Source organism: Urocampus carinirostris, chromosome 13 (assembly GCF_059441175.1).
Source record: "Urocampus carinirostris isolate Australia breed hairy pipefish chromosome 13, RoL_Ucar_1.0, whole genome shotgun sequence".
Classification (NCBI taxonomy): domain Eukaryota; kingdom Metazoa; phylum Chordata; class Actinopteri; order Syngnathiformes; family Syngnathidae; genus Urocampus; species Urocampus carinirostris.
In genome coordinates, this window is record NC_142361.1 from 2,589,744 (window position 1) to 2,609,776 (window position 20,033).

General features: G+C 36.8%; 1 protein-coding gene across 5 annotated transcripts in view; it reads left to right on the forward strand.

Annotated features, from left to right (window-relative positions):
- Window positions 1-19,834, forward strand: part of map4k3b (mitogen-activated protein kinase kinase kinase kinase 3b) — a 99,291-nt gene extending 79,457 nt beyond the window's left edge. For all 5 annotated transcript variants that reach the window (XM_088351692.1, XM_088351696.1, XM_088351694.1 and 2 more), the window contains 13 exons: window positions 3,493-3,534; window positions 3,639-3,723; window positions 7,190-7,269; window positions 7,357-7,417; window positions 7,509-7,626; window positions 9,556-9,614; window positions 9,688-9,791; window positions 9,869-10,046; window positions 10,635-10,703; window positions 10,772-10,864; window positions 10,944-11,014; window positions 11,881-11,936; window positions 14,782-19,834. In XM_088351692.1, coding sequence (XP_088207818.1) covers window positions 3,493-3,534; window positions 3,639-3,723; window positions 7,190-7,269; window positions 7,357-7,417; window positions 7,509-7,626; window positions 9,556-9,614; window positions 9,688-9,791; window positions 9,869-10,046; window positions 10,635-10,703; window positions 10,772-10,864; window positions 10,944-11,014; window positions 11,881-11,936; window positions 14,782-14,869 — 1,104 coding nt within the window. In that variant the 3' untranslated portion in view covers window positions 14,870-19,834. The remainder of the gene's footprint in view (window positions 1-3,492; window positions 3,535-3,638; window positions 3,724-7,189; window positions 7,270-7,356; window positions 7,418-7,508; window positions 7,627-9,555; window positions 9,615-9,687; window positions 9,792-9,868; window positions 10,047-10,634; window positions 10,704-10,771; window positions 10,865-10,943; window positions 11,015-11,880; window positions 11,937-14,781) is intronic.
- Window positions 19,835-20,033: the final 199 nt, after the last annotated feature.

Genomic DNA, 20,033 nt, shown 5'->3' on the forward strand with positions numbered 1-20,033 from the left:
TGAGTTTGACACCACTGGTCTAAAAATTGGCCAAAGTCAAATACACAAATGCAATGTTTTAAGGGCTGTGAACGGATCCATCTCCAAATGGCCACTTTTGGAAATGCCTAGACCTACTGTTAGAAAAATGTGTAAAATACAATTTTTAGGTTTTAGATTGTGATCATTTTTGACAAGGTACCAGGTAAGGCTTCAAGCCATTGTCTCACCTCTTTTCCAGCTAAGATACCCATGCTACACTCATCTGCAGGCATTTTATTTAACAAAAAAAGAATTCAGGAGAAAATAAAAACCTATTTCTGTGTGTTCCAACTCAGATTACTCAATGTTTGTAGCACCTGCAGTAATTAAGTTAAGTTTGGGACAAAACTTCAGACTCTTATATTTCAAAGGAGACAAAAAATGTTCGCATTCCACAAATCGTTCAGAACAGCATTCAAAACCGTGTAGTGTCTGTGAGAGTGCCGGCACTTCACAACTAGACCAGGCAGAACATATGACAAATGTAAAGGCATTGAACAGGCATGTCAAACATACTTTGGATGATTCAATCCGGCTTGCCATACATTTCTGGGTATGTCAAACAAAGAAGCTGGTCCTAGACCGCTAGAGTGGCGGTGAATTATACACTCTTAGCTTCATTAGGCTCAGCCTAATCTTATTGCCCATGCACTGTTAAAACTTAGTTTTTTTAAACCAGTATGTCTGTTATTTTAAACCAGTATGTCAATGAAGGCAAAATTTATATTTGTTTCATAGCTCCCACTTGAGTTTGTATAGTGTAGTGAGTTGGTTCAGGTCTGCAAGTGCATTCACTCAACTGTTAAAAAAAATCAGTTAAACACATCGAATGCCAAACATAAAAAACATTTTTCATTCTTAGTGAATAAATATGTTGTGCTTAGAAAATATCCCCTGTCATCCATCATTATAATATGTAGGGTAGGCTTCTAAAGTAGGCTGAAAATTAGAACATTATACTGATACACTATGATAAGCACAAAATAATAAGTTGATGTTATGTTACTGATCCAGCCTGCTTGAGAACGGAAGGATCCTGAGCCAAACTGTGTTTGACATCCCTACATAAGAGCTTATTTTATTATGCCAGAAATGCAAATTTTCTAATCCATTTTGTTCTGCATTCTGACAGTTTTAATAGTCTCTCAAATTATTCACCTTTGTGTCAATAAGTTTGCGTTTTAATATGTATACGTACGTAGAGCTTGGATAGTATTTTCTTGAAAGACTTTCTGTTTCCTCCATTGTCAAACACTTGTTGGTAAAAAAGTGGAGAGACTTTAACAGTTTAATCAGAATGCACTATGCAAATCTTTGATTCTGGCACATTTAGTAAAAATACTGTAAAAAAACAGTTAAGTTAAAAGCTTTATCGTATGTCACCCGTAACATTAATGGTCTAGTGGTAAAAGCGATAGTGTCGGCGCTCTCACTGCCATGACTCTGATTCAATTCCTGTTTCATACAACGTTTTGCAATTTTGTCTAGCGATGTTAACAAATCATTCAATTATTGGACGAATACGGTAGTACAGTGGGACCTCGCTCACTACTTCGCGATTCGACGTTCGCAGATTCAGAGCTTCGCGGGCCTGAAAAATAATAATAATGAAATAAAATAATATATATATTATATTTATTTATATATTTTATTTGTTTTTAATGTAAGCATTTTTGAAGGGGTGTCGCTACTTCGTGGTTCCATGTTTGCGGGTTCAGAGCTTCGCAGGTCTAAAAAATAATAATAATAAAATAAAATAAAAAATTTTCCTTTTTTTTGTTTTTGTTTTTTTTTTAAGCATTTTTGAAGGGGCGTTGCTACTTCGCAGATTTTCACTTTTCGCTGGTGGTTTTGGTCCCCGTTAACCGGGTCTAAAAAAAAAATTATAATTAAAAAAAATAAAAAAAAAATATATATATATATATATATTTATTTTTAAGGTGCGCCGCTACTTAGCGGATTTCACTTATCGCGGGTGGTTTTGGTCCCCATTAACCGCGATAACCGAGGTCACACTGTATACCATAAAACCTTGTATGTAACACATACCTACAAGGTTCATATGGGTGATTTTAATTCTTGAAAATGCTTGAATTTTAATGTTGTGTTTTTAATATCTGGAAAATGCTTGAATTTTGTTGAAGCGCTTGAAATTTCTTGACCATGTTTCTTGGCATTCTGACTCTATAGAGCATGCAATAAATGAAGAAAAATAAAAAATAAAGTCCATAAAAATGACGCCTGCTTTCTGTCATTATGGCATTGTCATGTGAAGCGTCACCACCCCCTACTGGTCGCACCCAAGAGGTCAGCTCTGTTTAGAAAACCGCCTCTTTTGGCTCAGGTAACTTGAGAAGAGCCAGCTGTTTCGCCCCCAAAGGGCTCTGTTTTTTTTTTTGCCGTTTTTTCCCATGATATGTTGTCAATAATAATACAACAACATGCACCGTTATTTAGTAATTAGTAATTACACATGTTTTTCAGGGAATCCCTTAAATACACATGAAATATGAATTAAAATAGTCACAGATCTACAAAAAAATTGTAAAATACGAAACCATTTTCGCTTTTTACACTGAACAGATTTCAAGTCGAACAACAACACAAAATCTCTGAAAATGTAAAACAAACATTATAATTAAAAAATGTAAGTCTATCGTGCTATAAATAATACTATGCAAAAAAAATAACTATTCAGAATTCTATTTTAACCAATTTAGACACAGATCTTTCTGAAAAAAACATGCAAAAAATATGAATTAAAAGAAGCATAACAAAAAGCAAAAGATCAGCAGTCTCAAGGATTGAGAATTTGAATGTACGCTGCTTCGGAACAATCGATATAATTTCAATTAGTCCAAATTTGGCAGTTTTTTTCTACTTTTTTTTACATACAATACTTCCGTATTAAACTCAACTATTACCCAACACTTAGAGATACCTTTCCATGTTTGTAAACAAGTGGCGTAATCAAGCTGTGCACTTATTGTTGAAGCAGAATGTCAGACTTTATATCAGTTTATAGCAGCCCATTGACACAAAAAGATCTAAGATCAGAGATAGGAGCAGCTCAAAAAAGTATGTGCTAGCAGCAAGATAGTAACTTTATTTTAGTCATCAATGTCAACAAAAAAAACATTCTCTTGAACGGTGCTGCATTTATTCTTTTATAATTCTTGGAAAAATTGGCCTTGAAAGTGTTTGAATTTGTCCAAAAAACAAGTGTACAACCCTGTATAATTACTTTGTTGATTGCCAATCTTATCCTCCGTATTCTGCTGTACATAAGACGCTTTAGGTTATAAGGCACATTTTCAAATTTCTGGCCAAATTGGGGTTTATAGGTGTGCCTTCTAGTCCGGAAAATAAGGTAATCTGAGATTTAAATTAATACCTTATACAAACTTGTACTCTTCATTTTTTTACATTTAAAAATGTGCTTTACCCACTTTTTGTGTGTTTGTGTTGTAGATGCCAAGTAGTAATGGGCTCCCACCTACGCCCAAAGTCCATGTAAGTGTCTCTTTGAACTTATACAGCAGATAAGGGTTTTTACATTTTTTTTTTATTCATTATTTTTCTAATATTCCATACTCCATGTTTTTCTGTGTTTGTAGATGGGTGCATGTTTCTCCAAAGTTTTCAACGGCTGCCCCCTCAAAATCCACTGTGCCACTTCATGGATCAACCCTGACACAAGAGGTAACTGTTAGTTAATATTTACCGAAGTTTTCTTAATTATAAATTGCACCAGCCAGTAAATGCATAATTAAGGAGGAAAAAACATATATAAATCACACTTTTTATTTGATAAAATCTAACCCCAAAACTACAACACAATTTTTAATTTATCAACACAGGCCTAAAGGACCCTCTTACGGTTTATTGAGAAAATTATATATGAAATGATGTAATAACGTGTTTATAATTTCAGTCGCTACAACGCAAAATTGTTATATAAACTGCGATTTATAATCTGAAAAATATTGTAATCAAAAAGAAGATGGTATTGCATTGCACTCCAAACCCATACAGATTGATCGATTGGTGGCTTTATTGAAGTCAAAAGTCAAAGACAATTTATATGTCAATTCATCAGATGTTCTCAACATACAAGCAACTAAAATTTCGTTTGAGACTTCCCATTTGCAAATATTGATGAGAATAAAGTGCAGATGCACAAAACCGTCCTGATCTAAGATAATACTCAAAGTACATATAAGACATGACATACAGTAAATTGTTTCAAGCAGCAGCAATAGTGGCAGTATTATAAATAAAGGTACAAAATGCCAAAAGAATGAATTAGATAAAATATAAATACAATGAGCAGGTGTGTGCAAGTCAATACGGAGTTGTGAGGCATCTTTTTTTTACTGTGTGTGGAGAGAGTTCAGTAGTTTCACTGCTTGGTGGATGAAACTTGGTGAGTCTACAAGTGCGGGAGCAAAGGCCTCTAAATTTCTTTACCACTAACTAACTTGAGTAGGTGCGCTGTTGTGCATTCTGGGTTGGTAATGTAGTGTTGGTATTCCAGGAGAGTTCTTACCTGATGTGCACGCCCAGGAACTGGTGCTGATCACTCTCTCTATAACAGTGATGTCGATGGTCAGTGGGGGGTGGCAGGTTTGGCCTCTGGAAGTTGACAGTGACTTTCTTGGTCTTGGTGACATTTAGCAGGAGGTTGTCTGCACCACGAGGTCAGAATCTCTACTTTTTTTCTGTAGTTAGTCTCATCAGCCTTGGAGATTGTTATGCTAAAAAATTGTGTTTGATATCAATGTTGTGAAACAATGTATTGCAACTTTTGAATTTGTTAGAAAAACGATTTATCCACAAATCAACTTTATACTTTTTTATGCTTGTTTTATTCAGTATTAGTCACCAATAAATCACTCCCACACGTCAGCCACCCAAACTTTACATGTCGCACATTTGTTGCAGCAAGATAAGACATGGCACTTTAGGTTAAACACGTAATAAAGACTTATAAGAGAAAAATAAGATAAAAGAATGTCAGGATAAATTGGTAATAATATTTACAAAGTAGTCCTAGGAGACTGGCCTAAGTTGTAATGAAAAATAGTGCATTGTAACGATAGTTCATTAAAAGTTATGCAATAACATTATTTCCCAAATAAGTCAATAAATAAGATATGAGTAACCATTATTTGATGCAACTAGCAAGATGTACAGTGCATCTGGAAAGTATTCACAGCGCTTCACTTTTTCCACATTTTGTTATGTTACAGCCTCATTCCAAATTGTATTAATTTTATCTCTCATCTCAAAATTCTACGCAAAATACTCCATTATGAAGATGTGAAAAAGTTGTTGTTTTTTTTTACTTTTTTTGAATTTATTAAAAATAAGAAAACCAAGAAATCACATTTACATAAGTATTCCCAGCCTTTGCTTAATACTTTGTTGATCCACCTTTGGCAGCAAATACAGCCTCAAGTCTTTTTGAATATGATCCCACAAGTTTAGCACACCTATCTTTAGGCACTTTTGCCCATTCTTCTTTGCATAAGTCTCAAGCTCAATCAGGTTGGATGGGAGACGTTTGTGCACAGCCATTTTCAGATCTCTCTAGAGATATTCGATCGGATTCAAGTCTGGACCAGTCCAGGACATCACAGAGTGGTTCTGAAGCCAGTCTTTTGAGATCTTGGCTGTGTGCTATGGGTCGTTGTCCTGCTGAAAAATGAACCTTCGCCCCAGCCTGAGGTCAAGAGCGCTCTGGAGCAGGTTTTCATCCAGGATATCACTATATATTGCTGCATTCATTTTTCCTTCTATCCTGACTAGTCTGCCAGTTCCTGCTGCTGAGAAACATCCCCACAGCATGATGCTGCCACCACCATGCTTCACTGTAGGAATGGTATTGGCCTGGTAATGAGCGGTGCCTGGTTTCCTCCAAACATGGCGCCTGGCATTCACACCAAAGAGGTTCAATCTTTGTCTCATCAGACCAGAGAATTTTGTTTCTCATGGTCTGAGAGTCATTCAGGTGCTTTTTGGCAAATTCCAGACGGGCTTCCATGTTCCTTTTACTAAGGAGTGGCTTTCGTCTGGCCACTCTACCATACAGGCCCTATTGGTGGATTGCTGCAGAGATGGTTGTCCTTCTGGAAGGCTCTCTTCTCTCCACAGAGGAACGCTGGAGTTTTGACAGCGTGACCATCGGGTTCTTGATCACCTCTCTGACTAAGGCCCTTTTTCCCCCGATCGCTCAGTTTAGAAGGCCGGCCAGCTCTAGGAAGAGTCCTGGTGGTTCCAAATGTCTTCCATTTACAAATAATGGAGGCCACTGTGCTCATTGGGACCTTCAAAGCAGCAGAAGATTTTCTGTATCCTTCCCCAGATTTGTGCCTCAAGACAATCCTGTCTCGCAGGTCTACAGACAGTTCTTTTGACTTCATGCTTGGTGTTTGTGCTCTGACATGCACACTCAACTGTGGGACTTTATATAGACAAGTGTGTGCCTTTCCAAATCATGTCCAATCAACTGAATTTACTGCAGATGGACTCCAATTAAGCTGTAGAAAGATCTCAAGGATGATAAGTGGAAAAAAACATGCACCTGAGGTCAATTTTGAGCTTCATGGCAAAGGCTGTGAATACTTATGTAAATGTGATTTCTTAGTTTTCTATTTTTAATAAATTCAAAAAAAGTTAAAAAAAAAAAAAAAAAAAAAAAAAAAACTTTTTCCCATTGTCATAATGGAGTATTTTGTGTAGAATTTTGAGATAAGGGATTAAATTAATACAATTTGGAATGAGGCTATAACATAACAAAATGTGGAAAAAGTGAAGCGCTGTGAATACTTTCCGGATGCACTGTATACTGAATATTTAACTGTTTTTGCACACTTCTTTAGGGTGGTGATGGTCCTGGAAATGAAACAGTCTGAACCATTTAGTCCTTGTTGTATGGGACCTGTAGCACCTGCCTAAGGGAAACAGGTCAAGGCGATCGGGGCTTTATAATGTTGATGGCTGTGCTGCGGTATCGCAAGTTGGCAACATCCTCGAGACTAGGCAGAAAGCAGCCAATGATTTTTTGGGCTGTGTTGACAACTACTTGAAAGAGTCAGCTCTTCGCCCTGCGCAGTACCCAAATCACCCCGTTAGTTTGTCTAACTTGTCATTTTTGTCTTTTCAGATCAATATTTGATATTTGGCGCTGAAGAGGGAATTTACACGCTGAACCTTAATGAGCTGCATGAGACCACAATGGAACAAGTAAGTGAAGCATTTCCTTTCGGGGGAGTGTTTTGGTTTTTAATTTTGAACTTCACGAGATGCATTTACAACAACCAATCTTTATAGCTCTTCCCTCGCCGGTGCACGTGGTTGTACGTCATGAACAACAATCTTCTGTCAGTATCTGGTTAGTAGCTTCACATTTTCTACAATGCATCCAGTCAAATCATTAGATTTGCAGAGAGAAATCAAATATGTGTTAAATTGTGTCCTACAAGGGAAAGCCTCTCAGCTGTACTCTCATGGCCTCCCGGGACTTTTTGACCAAGCCAGACAACTGCAGAAGTTACCAGTAGCCATTCCTACACACAAGCTGCCTGATAAGATGATACCCAGGTAAATTGGCCAGGTGACAGAAATAATATGCAACATTAAGCATTTTCAATAAGAATACATGCATAATAATATTGCATAAATATGCAATCATTAGCGCTTCATTCAGATTTAAAAATTGGCTTTTGATTTAAAGTAATGTTTTAATTTTAATTCATGTAAGTTTTCATTCCAATATAAACTATTAGACGGTTGTTTTGTCATTTTCGACATGGTCATACGGTGGATAGAATAATCCTTAAATGAGCCCCAGAGGGAGCAGTTTCAATATAACACAAAAAAGTTTTAATGAATTACAGCAATAACTTAAAATTACAGTGAGTTTGGGACTGCTTAAAATGATGAAAAGTAAATTGTGATGTTATAATAATACTTAGGATTTATACTTAAGATTTTACACAGGGCACGCTGGGTTTTTTTTTTAGTGGATGAGACAAAAATCATATTAGAACTTTTGCACATAAGCGTAATATTTAGTTTTTAGGGGGGTTTTTTTAGTACAAGAAATTCCAAATTATTTTTGTGGCCTATAAGGTCTCAATAAAAAGTTTTGTAAAAATTATACTTGAAAGGACAGGGACATACTGACTAGAGGTAAGATTTGGCCTACAAAATCTAGCCCAACCCGAACCCCAGCCCGATAAATTCCTTTGATTTGAGTGACCAAGACTGAAGCAAACTCAATTTTTATTTTTTTTATGAGGACTCGGGAGGAGAAGGGGTGATTTTGGCCATCTTAAACATGCATACACGGAATCTATCGTGCAGATTCTCCACCAACAGAAATAAACAAAGAAGGTGCATTATTAAAAACAAAAGGCAGCCAAAGAGAAGCCCGGCCCGAACCAGAACATAATGATTGACATTTTAGGCCCGGCACGAATTTCAGGCCGGGCTTGGGCCTGGCTGAGCTCAAGCTTAAGATCCATTTATCCATCCATGCATCCATTGGACTAGTCTGGCACAAATTCAATTAATTTTCATCTGGGTACTTCATGCATAAAATTATATTTTTGACATTCTTGTTTAGCGGACCGGATGCAAAAGCCTTACCTAGTTTACTACCCCTGAATTATCAGGTCCACTTTTTTTGCAGTCCGCCAATAACTGCAACATTATCTGTATGCTAAATATTGGCCTGATAATAAGCGTTCATTCCCATTACTAAGAAATGGGGTTAACATTTCTTTTCCAATTCAATTAACAGGTTTTGTACTGGTTCTTAATTTTTAAAAATACTTAAATTTTAATCTTGTGTTTTAAGGTTTGAAAGTGCTTGCATTTTGGGTGAACTGCCTATAAATGCTTGAAATTGTTTCCATGTTTCTCAAAAAGTCTGCTTAAAAATTACATTGACACTGTTTTTTTTGGGCTTCAATTTGCCATTGCATTTCATCTCCCCCGTGTTCAACTGCAGATGGCATTAGTTTGTACAGCATTGTCCTATGAAGTGTCATGGCCCACCATGGGTTGCGCCTAAAATTATAGGTGCATGATTCACCTAAACAGGGCACTATGAAATGTGTATTAGTCGAATATTTATATAACAATTATAGACTTTTATTATGGGCAATGCAAAAATTAAGGTAGTGTTTCCAGTGGTAAATAGTAATGGCAAGAACTGAACAACTGAAATTGTAAGCTACATATTATCTGCATTTTTACACAACCCTTATCCCAAGGGAGAGATTTGTGTCAAAAATACTTACACACGTATGGTTCAGATTAAAACAAATATTTGCATATGTGAATCAAAAATACATTTTGGGATATACAAAATACATGAATCCCACCACATTTATTCTGTTCATGGTACTGAAAGTATTAAAGAAATTGTCTCTGAAAGTGCTTTAATATGGCCATGAAAAAGGTGTACGGACCCTGAATTCAACACAGTCAATATTTCAGTTGCATTTTTTTTGTCACGTACAGGAAGTTTGCTGTTTCAACTAAAATTCCAGACACTAAAGGATGCCAAAAGTGTTGTGTTGGTATGTTTTTTTTAATACCGTCCAGTGTTTTAATATTTTGTGTAAATGTTTATTGCCATTGTTTTGAGTGCAGTGCGAAACCCGTATACAGGCCACAAGTACCTCTGTGGGGCATTCCAGTCCCACGTTATGCTGCTAGAGTGGGTGGAATCCATGCAGAAGTTCATGCTCATCAAGGTAACTTTGACAGTTTCCTTCTATTTCCATTACAATTGCTTGCTCTGACATTTTACAAACTACGCCGCCCAAAACAGACCATCGACTTCCCCCTGCCTTGCCCGCTGGAGGTGTTTGAGATGTTGGTGGTCCCAGAGCAGACCTACCCTCTCATCTGCGTGGCCGTCAGTAAAGGGAGCGAGCTCAACCAAGTGGTCCGCTTTGGAACTGTCAACCCCAACCCCAACGCTACCTCCTCCTGGTTCACCGAAACTGGTGAGACCCCGACCACACATCTTTTCTATGAACCATAGAAAAGTTGCTGGAATTTTTCCAAATAGGATCTGCAATATCAAAATCTGCAAATCAGAAACCTTTTTTTTTTTTTTTTAAATAAATACTCTGGGTTTGTGTAGATGCTTGAAATTTTAACTGTGTGGATGAATTGAAAAGTGTGGGCACTCCTGTTTTAGAGCCCGATTGACACACTAATGTTATGATAAGACCCCATCACTTCCACATTTAGCGTGCTTCTTATGTTTTCAATCACAAACACACATGCCCGGTTGACAAACTAATGTTATGATATGAGCTAACATATCAGTCTTCACCTGAACGTGCATCTCTAAAACAAGCTGACGACACTTATTACGCTATCTCTTAATCGCTTTTCTATCACAGACAAAAGCGTGTTGGGACATATCTCTCTTATTGTTCCTGCCTTAATAGCTATGCCCCGGTCACTTTTCCAATCACAAGACTTATTGAATGGATACAAATGCCGATACCAAGATGTGTCACAATCCCAAATGTTGGTGCCGAGAATTAGTCGACCTTCCTCATGTGTGTTCTTTGCCCCAGCAGACACGCCTCAAACATGTGTGATTCACGTCACCCAGCTGGAGAGAGACACTATTCTTGTCTGCCTTGACAGTGAGTTACCCTACGCTAATCCTACAATGACTTCCGAAAAACATCTGCTCACACTTTCTCTCAATCAGGGTGCATCAAGATCGTCAATCTCCAGGGTCGACTGAAATCCAGCAGGAAGTTGTCGGCCGAGCTCACCTTTAACTTTCAGATTGAGTCCACTGGTATGAAAACGTAACTCCTGAAATCAAGATATTTAAACATGGTGGTTATTGGTTATACAATTTTATTTTTGCCTCATAGTTTGTCTTCAGGATAGTGTACTGGCCTTCTGGAGGCATGGCATGCAGGGGCGGAGTTTCAAGACCAACGAGGTGAGTCTTAAATTTCCTAACCGCAAAGAAAAGCTTTGAAGATGTCTTAAATTTTGTTTACTACGTTAAATTTGTTTACTAGTCAAAGACAAATTTAACTTTGGTGTGCCCGTTCGCAGGCTTTTTGGTCACATTTGGTTTATTGGCTAATTAACATGTTTTTGTCAACAGTAAACTTTTACCTGATTTAAAGTTTCAAGTTATTAATACTAAGCAACTTTAGAGTCAAACACCAAAGTTCTAAAAATAAATGTCACAACAACACATAAAGTTAAAATGTTTGCGTTTCAGTGCAACAACAAATGCAGGATGAAATACAATAACATAACAATTAGTTTTTTGTTACACAAAACAAATGTAATGTTAAATAAAATATTTTGGGAAAATATTTTTGTGTATATATATTTATATATAATATATATATATATATATATATATATAAAAATATTAGCTTATCTACAAAAATAAATTTACAATACAAAATAAATTTAGCTTTTTACACACTGAAGAGATTTAAACTAAAACAAAAAAACAGAATCCCTGAAAAAAATCCAAAACATAACTTAAAAATATTAACTCTGCAGTAAATAGCAAATTATATAATACAAAGGAAAATGCCATTCAATTTTAACCAGTTTGGACACAGAACCTCTGAGAAACACGCCAAAAATATAAATTAAAACGTGCCGTGTCTACTGAAAATTGGCTTTTAAAAATTGCTTTTAAAGGACTGATAACAAATCAGTCATCATCAGTGCTTCTGCCACTGATCGACAAGCATTCTGCTTTGGAGCCATCAATATTTTTTAAATGTATTGAAATTTGGCTCCCTCTGGTCCCCCCCTTCCCCATGTGCCTTTCCCCAGATAACGCAGGAGATTTCTGACAGTACGCGGATCTTTAGACTACTGGGATCAGACAGGTAGGCAAAATCGCTCACACGCATGCAAACACTTGTGTTTAACCCATTAACGTTCCTTTAAAAGTCGCCTAAAATCCCAATCCAAGACATACCCAAATAAATTGAATGCTGTTCTTTAACCGTTCAGAGAATGTGGACTGCTTTCAGATGAGTGTAGCACTGGAATCTAATTTGGAAAACAGGTGAGACAATGGCTTGAAGCCTTGTCAAATTTGATCAAAATCTAAAAAATTAAACATTGTATTTTACACATTTTTTCCAATGGTTTAGGTGTTTCCAAAAGTGGCCATTTGGAGACTACCAGTTTTCTAAACTTAAAAGTTTGGAAACTTGTGTTTTACTTTTGCCAACTTCTACGTCAATGTGAAAGATTTGAGAATGTTCTTTCCAGAAGTCAGATCAATGTTTGTGCACACTTGCGCGTCATAATGGTGCAAAAAAATTACCTTGCGCACGTCATTTTCAGCTGATTTCAATACACCCCTGAAAATGGCATAAAACTATGTGGGATATTTCATTGGCTAACCAATGTTTCAATCATTCAATTTGTTTACAATTGGCTGAATACTTTTGCACCTCCGTTTTATTAAACAGGCCCGTAACAGGGCAACGTTCGGCTGTTGACCATGAAAAAAAGCCGGCTATTGGCCGAGAAAGCTGTCAATGGAAAGGGGAGGCAAATTACCATATTGCAAAAAAAAATAGTCTTTTCAGTTTATAAGGGTATTTTTTGAGTGAAACAAACAGATTACAATAAGCAACGTTCAACGAAGCAGAAATGTTTTTGGCTGGGTTTTTTTCTGTCTGCATTATTTTGTTTTATAGTAAATATTTTATAGGGTTTGATTGTCCTTGATGTAACAAAGCCATTTTCGCAGATATTCAAATTATTGAAAGACAGCCAGGAGACATAATTGTGACTTACTTCGGCTTTATAATTTTCAGAAATTTTGTTTTAGACTGATAGTTATGTTTCTGCGATGAGTATAATTGAAATGAGTTTAACTTCCCAATGATATGTGGCGTGATTTATTCTAGTGACTGGTGACATCCCACAGATGCGTATTTGTTCATCACAAGTCCAGCAGCCCACCGGCGGGCCGTCGGAACGCTAGCGCCAGAGATTCAAATAACTTAAGCGTCACTTTGCCAAGTTATCGCTGACTCTGTTGGAACAAATGAGGCTTGCTAACTGGAACGTTTAATTTAATTGGAAATTAGCAATGTCCAAGAGGAATTGGGTAAAGTTTTTCAGGATGCGGGCAGATCCTTGTTTATGAGAGTGAAAACACCAAGTCAAGTCACATTTATTTGTACAGCCCGCAAATGACAAAAAGTCTCAAAAGGCTGCAAAGCCCACCATTACATTATCACTGGGTTTCCTATAGATCCTTGAAAATGCTTGAATTTTAATATTGTATTTTCAAAGTGAGGGAAATTCTTGAATTTTGAGTAAAGTGATTGAAAATGTTTGAAATTGTAACCATTGCCATGTTTCTTGGCAGTCTGACTCTAAAGATCAGGCAATAAATGAAGAAACCATTTTTAAAAGTGCGTGCAAATTACGCCACCACGCCTGCTCTGGTGGCTTGTCATTATAAGTGTCACCACCACTCCATACTGGTCGCACCCAAAAGGACAGCTCTTTTAGAAAACTGGTTCCTTTGGCTCAGCTAATTTTATGTTTTTCAGGGGACCCCGGAAAACACATGAAATATAAACTAAAATATTTACATATTTACAAAAAAAGTTTTGGAAAATACAAAACAATTTAAGCTTTTTACTCACTGAATAGATTTAAGGTCAAACAACAACACAAAATCCCTGAAAATGCAAAGCAATAAAATTCAAATGAAAAATATGAACTCCTTGGTGCTATAAATAAATGATATAATGCATTTGAAAATTAACTATTTGAAATACTCTCATCTCATCTCTCATTAGCCATACCGCTTATCCTCATTCGGGTTGCGGGGGGGCTGGAGCCCATCCCAGCCATCTCCAGGCAGTGGGCAGGGGACACCCTGAACTGGTTGCCAGCCAGTCGCAGGGCACACAGGGACAGACAGCTCATTCGCTCATTCACACCTAGGGACAATTTAGACCGGCCAATTCACCTGAAATGCATGTTTTTGGAATGTGGGAGGAAACCGGAGTGCCCGGAGGAAACCCACGCAAGCACGGGGAGAACATACAAACTCCGCACAGGAAGTCTGGAGCTGGATTTGAACCCACGACAGGTTCCCGAGACATGAACTGTGCCGCACAAGCGCTAACCACTGCGCCGCCGTGCTGCCTTATTTGAAATACTATATCAAACAATTTTGACACAGATCCTCTGAAAAAAAACACAAAAAAATACATATTAAATTAATTAAAACAAAACAAAGAGCAAAAGATCAGCAGTCTTTAAATGCACTGTGCTTTGGAGAAATCACCCAAAAGTCTAAATTTGGCTCATTTGTCTGCATTCATTCATACAGTGCTTTCTTTTTTTGTCTTCTGTATTCAACTCCATGATTACCCAACACCTATAGAGGATTTTCTATGTTTGCAAACAAGTGTGAGTTATTGAATCTGCCCGTACATTGATTCAGAATTCATGTCAGTTCGTAGCAGCCGATGGACATAAAAAGATTGTAGATCGTTGACAGGATCAGCTAATAATAGCGCAAAGTATGTGCTGGAAGCAAGATAGCCACTTTATTGTCGTCATCAAAGTCAACAACAAAAACTTTGTTTTGGTCAGCGCTGGATTTCTTCCTGGAGGTACCATTGTATTGTTTTTTTCAAATGTGGTATTGTTGTTCAAGTTTTCTCGTACTTTTTGTGATTTTTTTTTTAGGGTGGTGGTGTTAGAGAGTCGACCCACCGAAAACCCGACGGCCCACAGCAACCTCTACATCCTGGCGGGCCATGAAAACAGCTACTGAAAATCACACACGTGCTCAAATGCCTAGCACCTAGCCAAGTGGACTAGCTGCCCCCACCTGCACCCCCCTTTCACAATGTCGGACATGCCTCACGGTGCGTTCAAGGTCAGATGACGATGTAAGAAATTATCTCTCTCATGATGCCCCCACGCAAAGGAGGTCAGACCTCCTCACCACTTGTACTACTTTATACTTCATTGTGCTACTACTGCGGCCATCTTGCACAGAGACCCCACCTACCTTTATTTCACCCCGCCCACATACTCTTATTTATTGTGGCATGACGTTTATTCGCCTGCAGGATGAGAACTCATGTGGGGGCAGAAAAACAAAAGGGAAGACTTTCCACCAGCTTCCCTTTGCAACCACAGCCACAAGTGCTTAACTGATGTCTATTTAATTGATGTACATATAAATGTAGTAATTTTTTTGACAGATATTGAACACTAAAACTGCTTTTGTACAGTTAGGCGCGTGCGTAGACTCTCCGCACAACAAAACTGTCAAGACAGCAGAAAGAGAAGTAGGCAACTAACTTCCTTGTTCTCTGACAAGAAATCCATGTGGAACTTTTCTGGAAACGCAGGACACTTGTTCAATCAGCACACCATTTTTTTATGCAATTCCGACCTTGAGGGTTATTATGTTTATTTTATTTTTTTTTTTTTTTTGAGAACCACTAGTAGGGTTAAAAAAAAACATTTGCACATAGAAAAAGATTTTTGTGAAAGATGATGTGATGTCGTTTATTTGTGTGTGCACACGTGTCTGTAGTGCCTGTCATCATTAGCAAGGCTCTCAGAGGGCAGACCATTCCACAGCATCAGGGCCCGGATGGCGAACCTGTGGATATCTTCTTGGCTCTTGGGATTACTAGTAGACCAGCGTTTCCAAGCAGGAAGATAGGGGGACAGTGTGGATTCTCGTGTGTTTTTTTCCCCACATTATTACTAGTGAATGTTTTACCACAAACTGAGAAGGCAAAAGCCAACTTGCCAATGTGGGTTCTTGAGTGTAATTTTAAGGCATTTTTTGTCTGAATCTTTGACTGCAAACTGAGCAGGCACAAAAGTCAGCTCTCTGTTTTTCAGGAAAAAAGTTTGAACAGTTTTTTTTTTTTAATCACGTAATAGCCGCTTAAACGGACAGTGGGTTTTTCAGCAACTACAAAAACACACATTCACACCAATTGATGACTAAAGACATTAATCTATTTTTACTCGGCTAGCAATTTAACTGCTTCATGTTTTATTTATCATAACAGCAATATAAAGGGTGTCCCAAAGACTGTATTCTGTGGACTATAAGCAGGGTTCGTACGGGTACCTAAAATCTTTGTCAAATGCTTGAATTTTAATGTCGTATTTTCAAGGTCAAGCAAAAACTTGGTTTGGGTGAGGTACTTGAAAATGCTTGAAATTGTTGCCGTGTTTCTTGGCAGTCTGACTCTATAGACCAAGCATTTCAAAAATAAAAATTAAAGGATGCGCGTAAAAATGATGCCGACACGCCTGCTCTGGTGTCTCCTGCCATTATGGCATTGTCAGGTGAAGCGTCACCGCATCCTACTAGTCACACCGAGGAGGAGAGCTCTATTTTAGAAAACTGGCTTTTTTGGCTTGGCTCCCAAACGTCTCCTTACATTTTTTTAATGATATATCAACAATAATAAAACATGCACCAAACTATTTTATAAGTCTTTTTATATGTTTAGCAGGGATTCCTGAAAAACACTTGAAATATAAATTGAAATATTCAGAGATTTACCCCCCAAAAAATTGGAAAATACAAAACAATACTAGTTTTTTACACACTGTGCAGATTTAAAGTCGAAAAACTACACAAAATCCCTGTAATTGCAAAAAAGAAAACATATCAAATAAAAATAACTTAAGTGCTATTAATAAATGAAATTCTAAATGAAAATTATATTTACAATTTTATTTTAACCAATTTGGACACAAATACCCTGAAAAACACAGGGAAAAAAATGAAGTAAAACAAAAAGCAAAAGATCAGCATTCTCTAAAATTAAACGATTGACTGCACTCTGCTTTTGCCGTAATCAATACAGTAATTTCTTTTTTTTTGTTTTCCCTATTGAACTCAATTATTACTCAACACTTTTAGAGCCCTTGCTTTATTTATAAATTGGTGTGACGCATTGAAGCTGCTCGTGCATTGTTGAAGCAGAATAGCAGAATCATGTCGGTTTGTAGCAGCCAATTGACACAAACAGACCGTAGATCACTGATGGAAACAGCTCAAAAAAGCCGTAAGATAGCTTTATAGTCATCATAGTCCACAAAGAAAAAAAATGGCCTTGGAAGTGTCTGAACCCTGTTAAAAAAAATCTTTATACACTGTCCGTTTAAATGAAATGTAGCCCTTGGATAATATTGTAAACTTCCAAATGCTCCTCTTGGAATACGTTGTTCTTAAATGCTTAACCATTATCCAGTTTGACTCTTGGTTAGCGATTTAGCTAGGTGTTGTTAGCTAAAGAGCTACAATTTGTCAGTTTTGTCATTCTTAAAACTGAAACCACTATCAAAATGAAATTTGACAAATTTAGATTAGTCTGATCCCAAACTTTTTTCTAAAGCAAGCTGTCAATGTTGATCTTGACAATTTCCAGGGAGGAGACAACTTGTAGAAGTAACTTACCACAGAATTAAACAATACTAATGATGAATCTGGTCATTGCAAACAAAAGTCAAATGTAACAAAAATATATTTGGGAGGGGTGTTGGGGTACTGATTGAAAACTTTTCTAAACTTTCTTGGAATACACAAATCTTGAATTCTTAACCATTCTTGGGCCAAGTTTGTAAAATGTGATGCTGCTGTTTTTTTCTGCCTCCACTGACAAGGTAACAATATAAGCTAAAAAAAGCTCCCATTTGTTATTTTTGTCTAAACTTACAACCATTATTAATGTGAATAGTAGCTAATTTTGAGTACTGTATTTTCCAGACTATAAAACGCTTCAGAAAATAAGTCTCACTACCAAAAAATGCACAATTAAGGAGGAAACCCCATATATAAGTTGCATTTTTGGGGGAAATTTATTTGATAAAACCAAAAACATACATGTCATCTTAAAAAAATGAGAAAAAACCTGGCTGAATAAGTTTGTATAGTGTACAACCATTAAATGATTGACATGCCTGTTAATTTCAGTTTCTATGTAATATGTTAATGACTTTTTAGATGAGTCTAGCATTAATAACATGGTGTTTTTTTTTTTAATTATCAGTTTCACTCCAAATGGCTTAAATCCAATTAATTGACACTGGGAACAATCCGCAGCTTCCGCCTTCCGGTTCTAAGTGGTTTACATCAGACTTACCATAATCTCTGCTTTCTGCTTTTCGCTTGCAAAATTGACTACTTGCAGCTTAGCTGGTGAATATGATTTTCCTTTCAGTGACATTTTTGTTCAGCTGTCTTTAAAAGTTATCGATGTCGTGTCCAAACATGTCACCCCGCATGAAGAGTCTCCCTTGGCAGGAGTGTGCAGACTCCACTTGGTATATTTCACTAAAACGACTTTGTATTTCGTTTCTTGGGAAATGTAATATAATAGTCAAGCACAGAACATTCGCACCTTGTATAGAAATCACTTTTAAGCAAGTTGAAAATATTTACTTTGGCAAAATGTTTCCTTATTTTCTGAACATTCATGTCCCATTTAGTAAAAAAAGGTTGTCATACCCCTTATCGGTTTAGATGTAAGAAGCATTTATCGATGTCGTGTCCAAACATGTCACCCCGCATGAAGAGTCTCCCTTGGCAGGAGTGTGCAGACTCCACTTGGTATATTTCACTAAAACGACTTTGTATTTCGTTTCTTGGGAAATGTAATATAATAGTCAAGCACAGAACATTTGCACCTTGTATAGAAATCACTTTTAAGCAAGTTGAAAATATTTACTTTGGCAAAATGTTTCCTTATTTTCTGAACATTCATGTCCCATTTAGTAAGAAAAGGTTGTCATACCCCTTATCGGTTTAGATGTAAGAAGCATTTTTGTACAAATAACATGTTAACCACAAGAGAACCCTCAAAGATCACTCTATGTTTCCCCAAGGCAATTATCGAATGGAATATCATTTAATTGTTTGAGGTTTTAGGTGTGCCTTATAGTCTGTAAAATACAGTAAATGCTATACTGTATCTGACTAGATGTTAAGAAATGACCAGCTGAATTCGGAGCATTTCATATCTGCCGGTTGGGAATATTCACGCAACTGCAGATAAAGAATATCACAACTTAATTCCTTTTAGAAAGTACTTGTTCTTAAATTATTTCCCCATAACTATGTAATACTTAAATTATGCATTGCAGTATTAAAAATAATTGTTTCTATGGGGAGATGTCATTTTTTAAAGTTGATGTCTAAGGAGGCGCTTATTTTATAGAGACTGAAATATAGTTATAAAGTTAATCAAAATCTGGTGATTGTCGTGCCTTTTTGACTGCCAAAATTGGTATGGAGTAATTCTTACAGGTTTTATTTTCTGGCTTAGCTCCAAATTATTTAAAAATAAATCTCATAATGTGGCAATGTTGTTAAAATGCAAATTTATTTCATGTGCAAACCCTGCAGGGTTGTTTTCGATGTCACATTACATTTGACAACGCAAATGACACATTTCACTGTAATCCGTCTCCTGTTGTGAAAAAATGCATTTATTTTTGCTTTTATCTTTTAAAATCACTCGTATTTGCTGTGAAAACTGACACACACACTTAATGTCTTATGTTCTATTCTGATGGTTTTATTTTTACATTTCCCACCTGTTTGTTTTCACGGGGCAATGTGCACGTTATGAAATGTATATAGTGTAAAATAAAAATGGCTTTGTTTTACATACTGTACAAATGCTTATATTTTGTTTTGAGACTGTAACAAAATTTATGACAATGTGAGGTTAACACATTAAAAATAATGATGTGATGGTTTTGCTTTATCATTTTCACATGGTTAACACAATGAGAGATTGTAACATCTCCCTCACCCACAAAAAATATTTCAAGTCACTTGTTAAAGGGACATTGTGTAACATTTGACTTCTGGTTGTTGCTGTATTGTGTAGTGCACAGGGTTCCCCTAGGAATTTCCCAATAAAATTTTAAGACTTTTTCAAGACCACAGC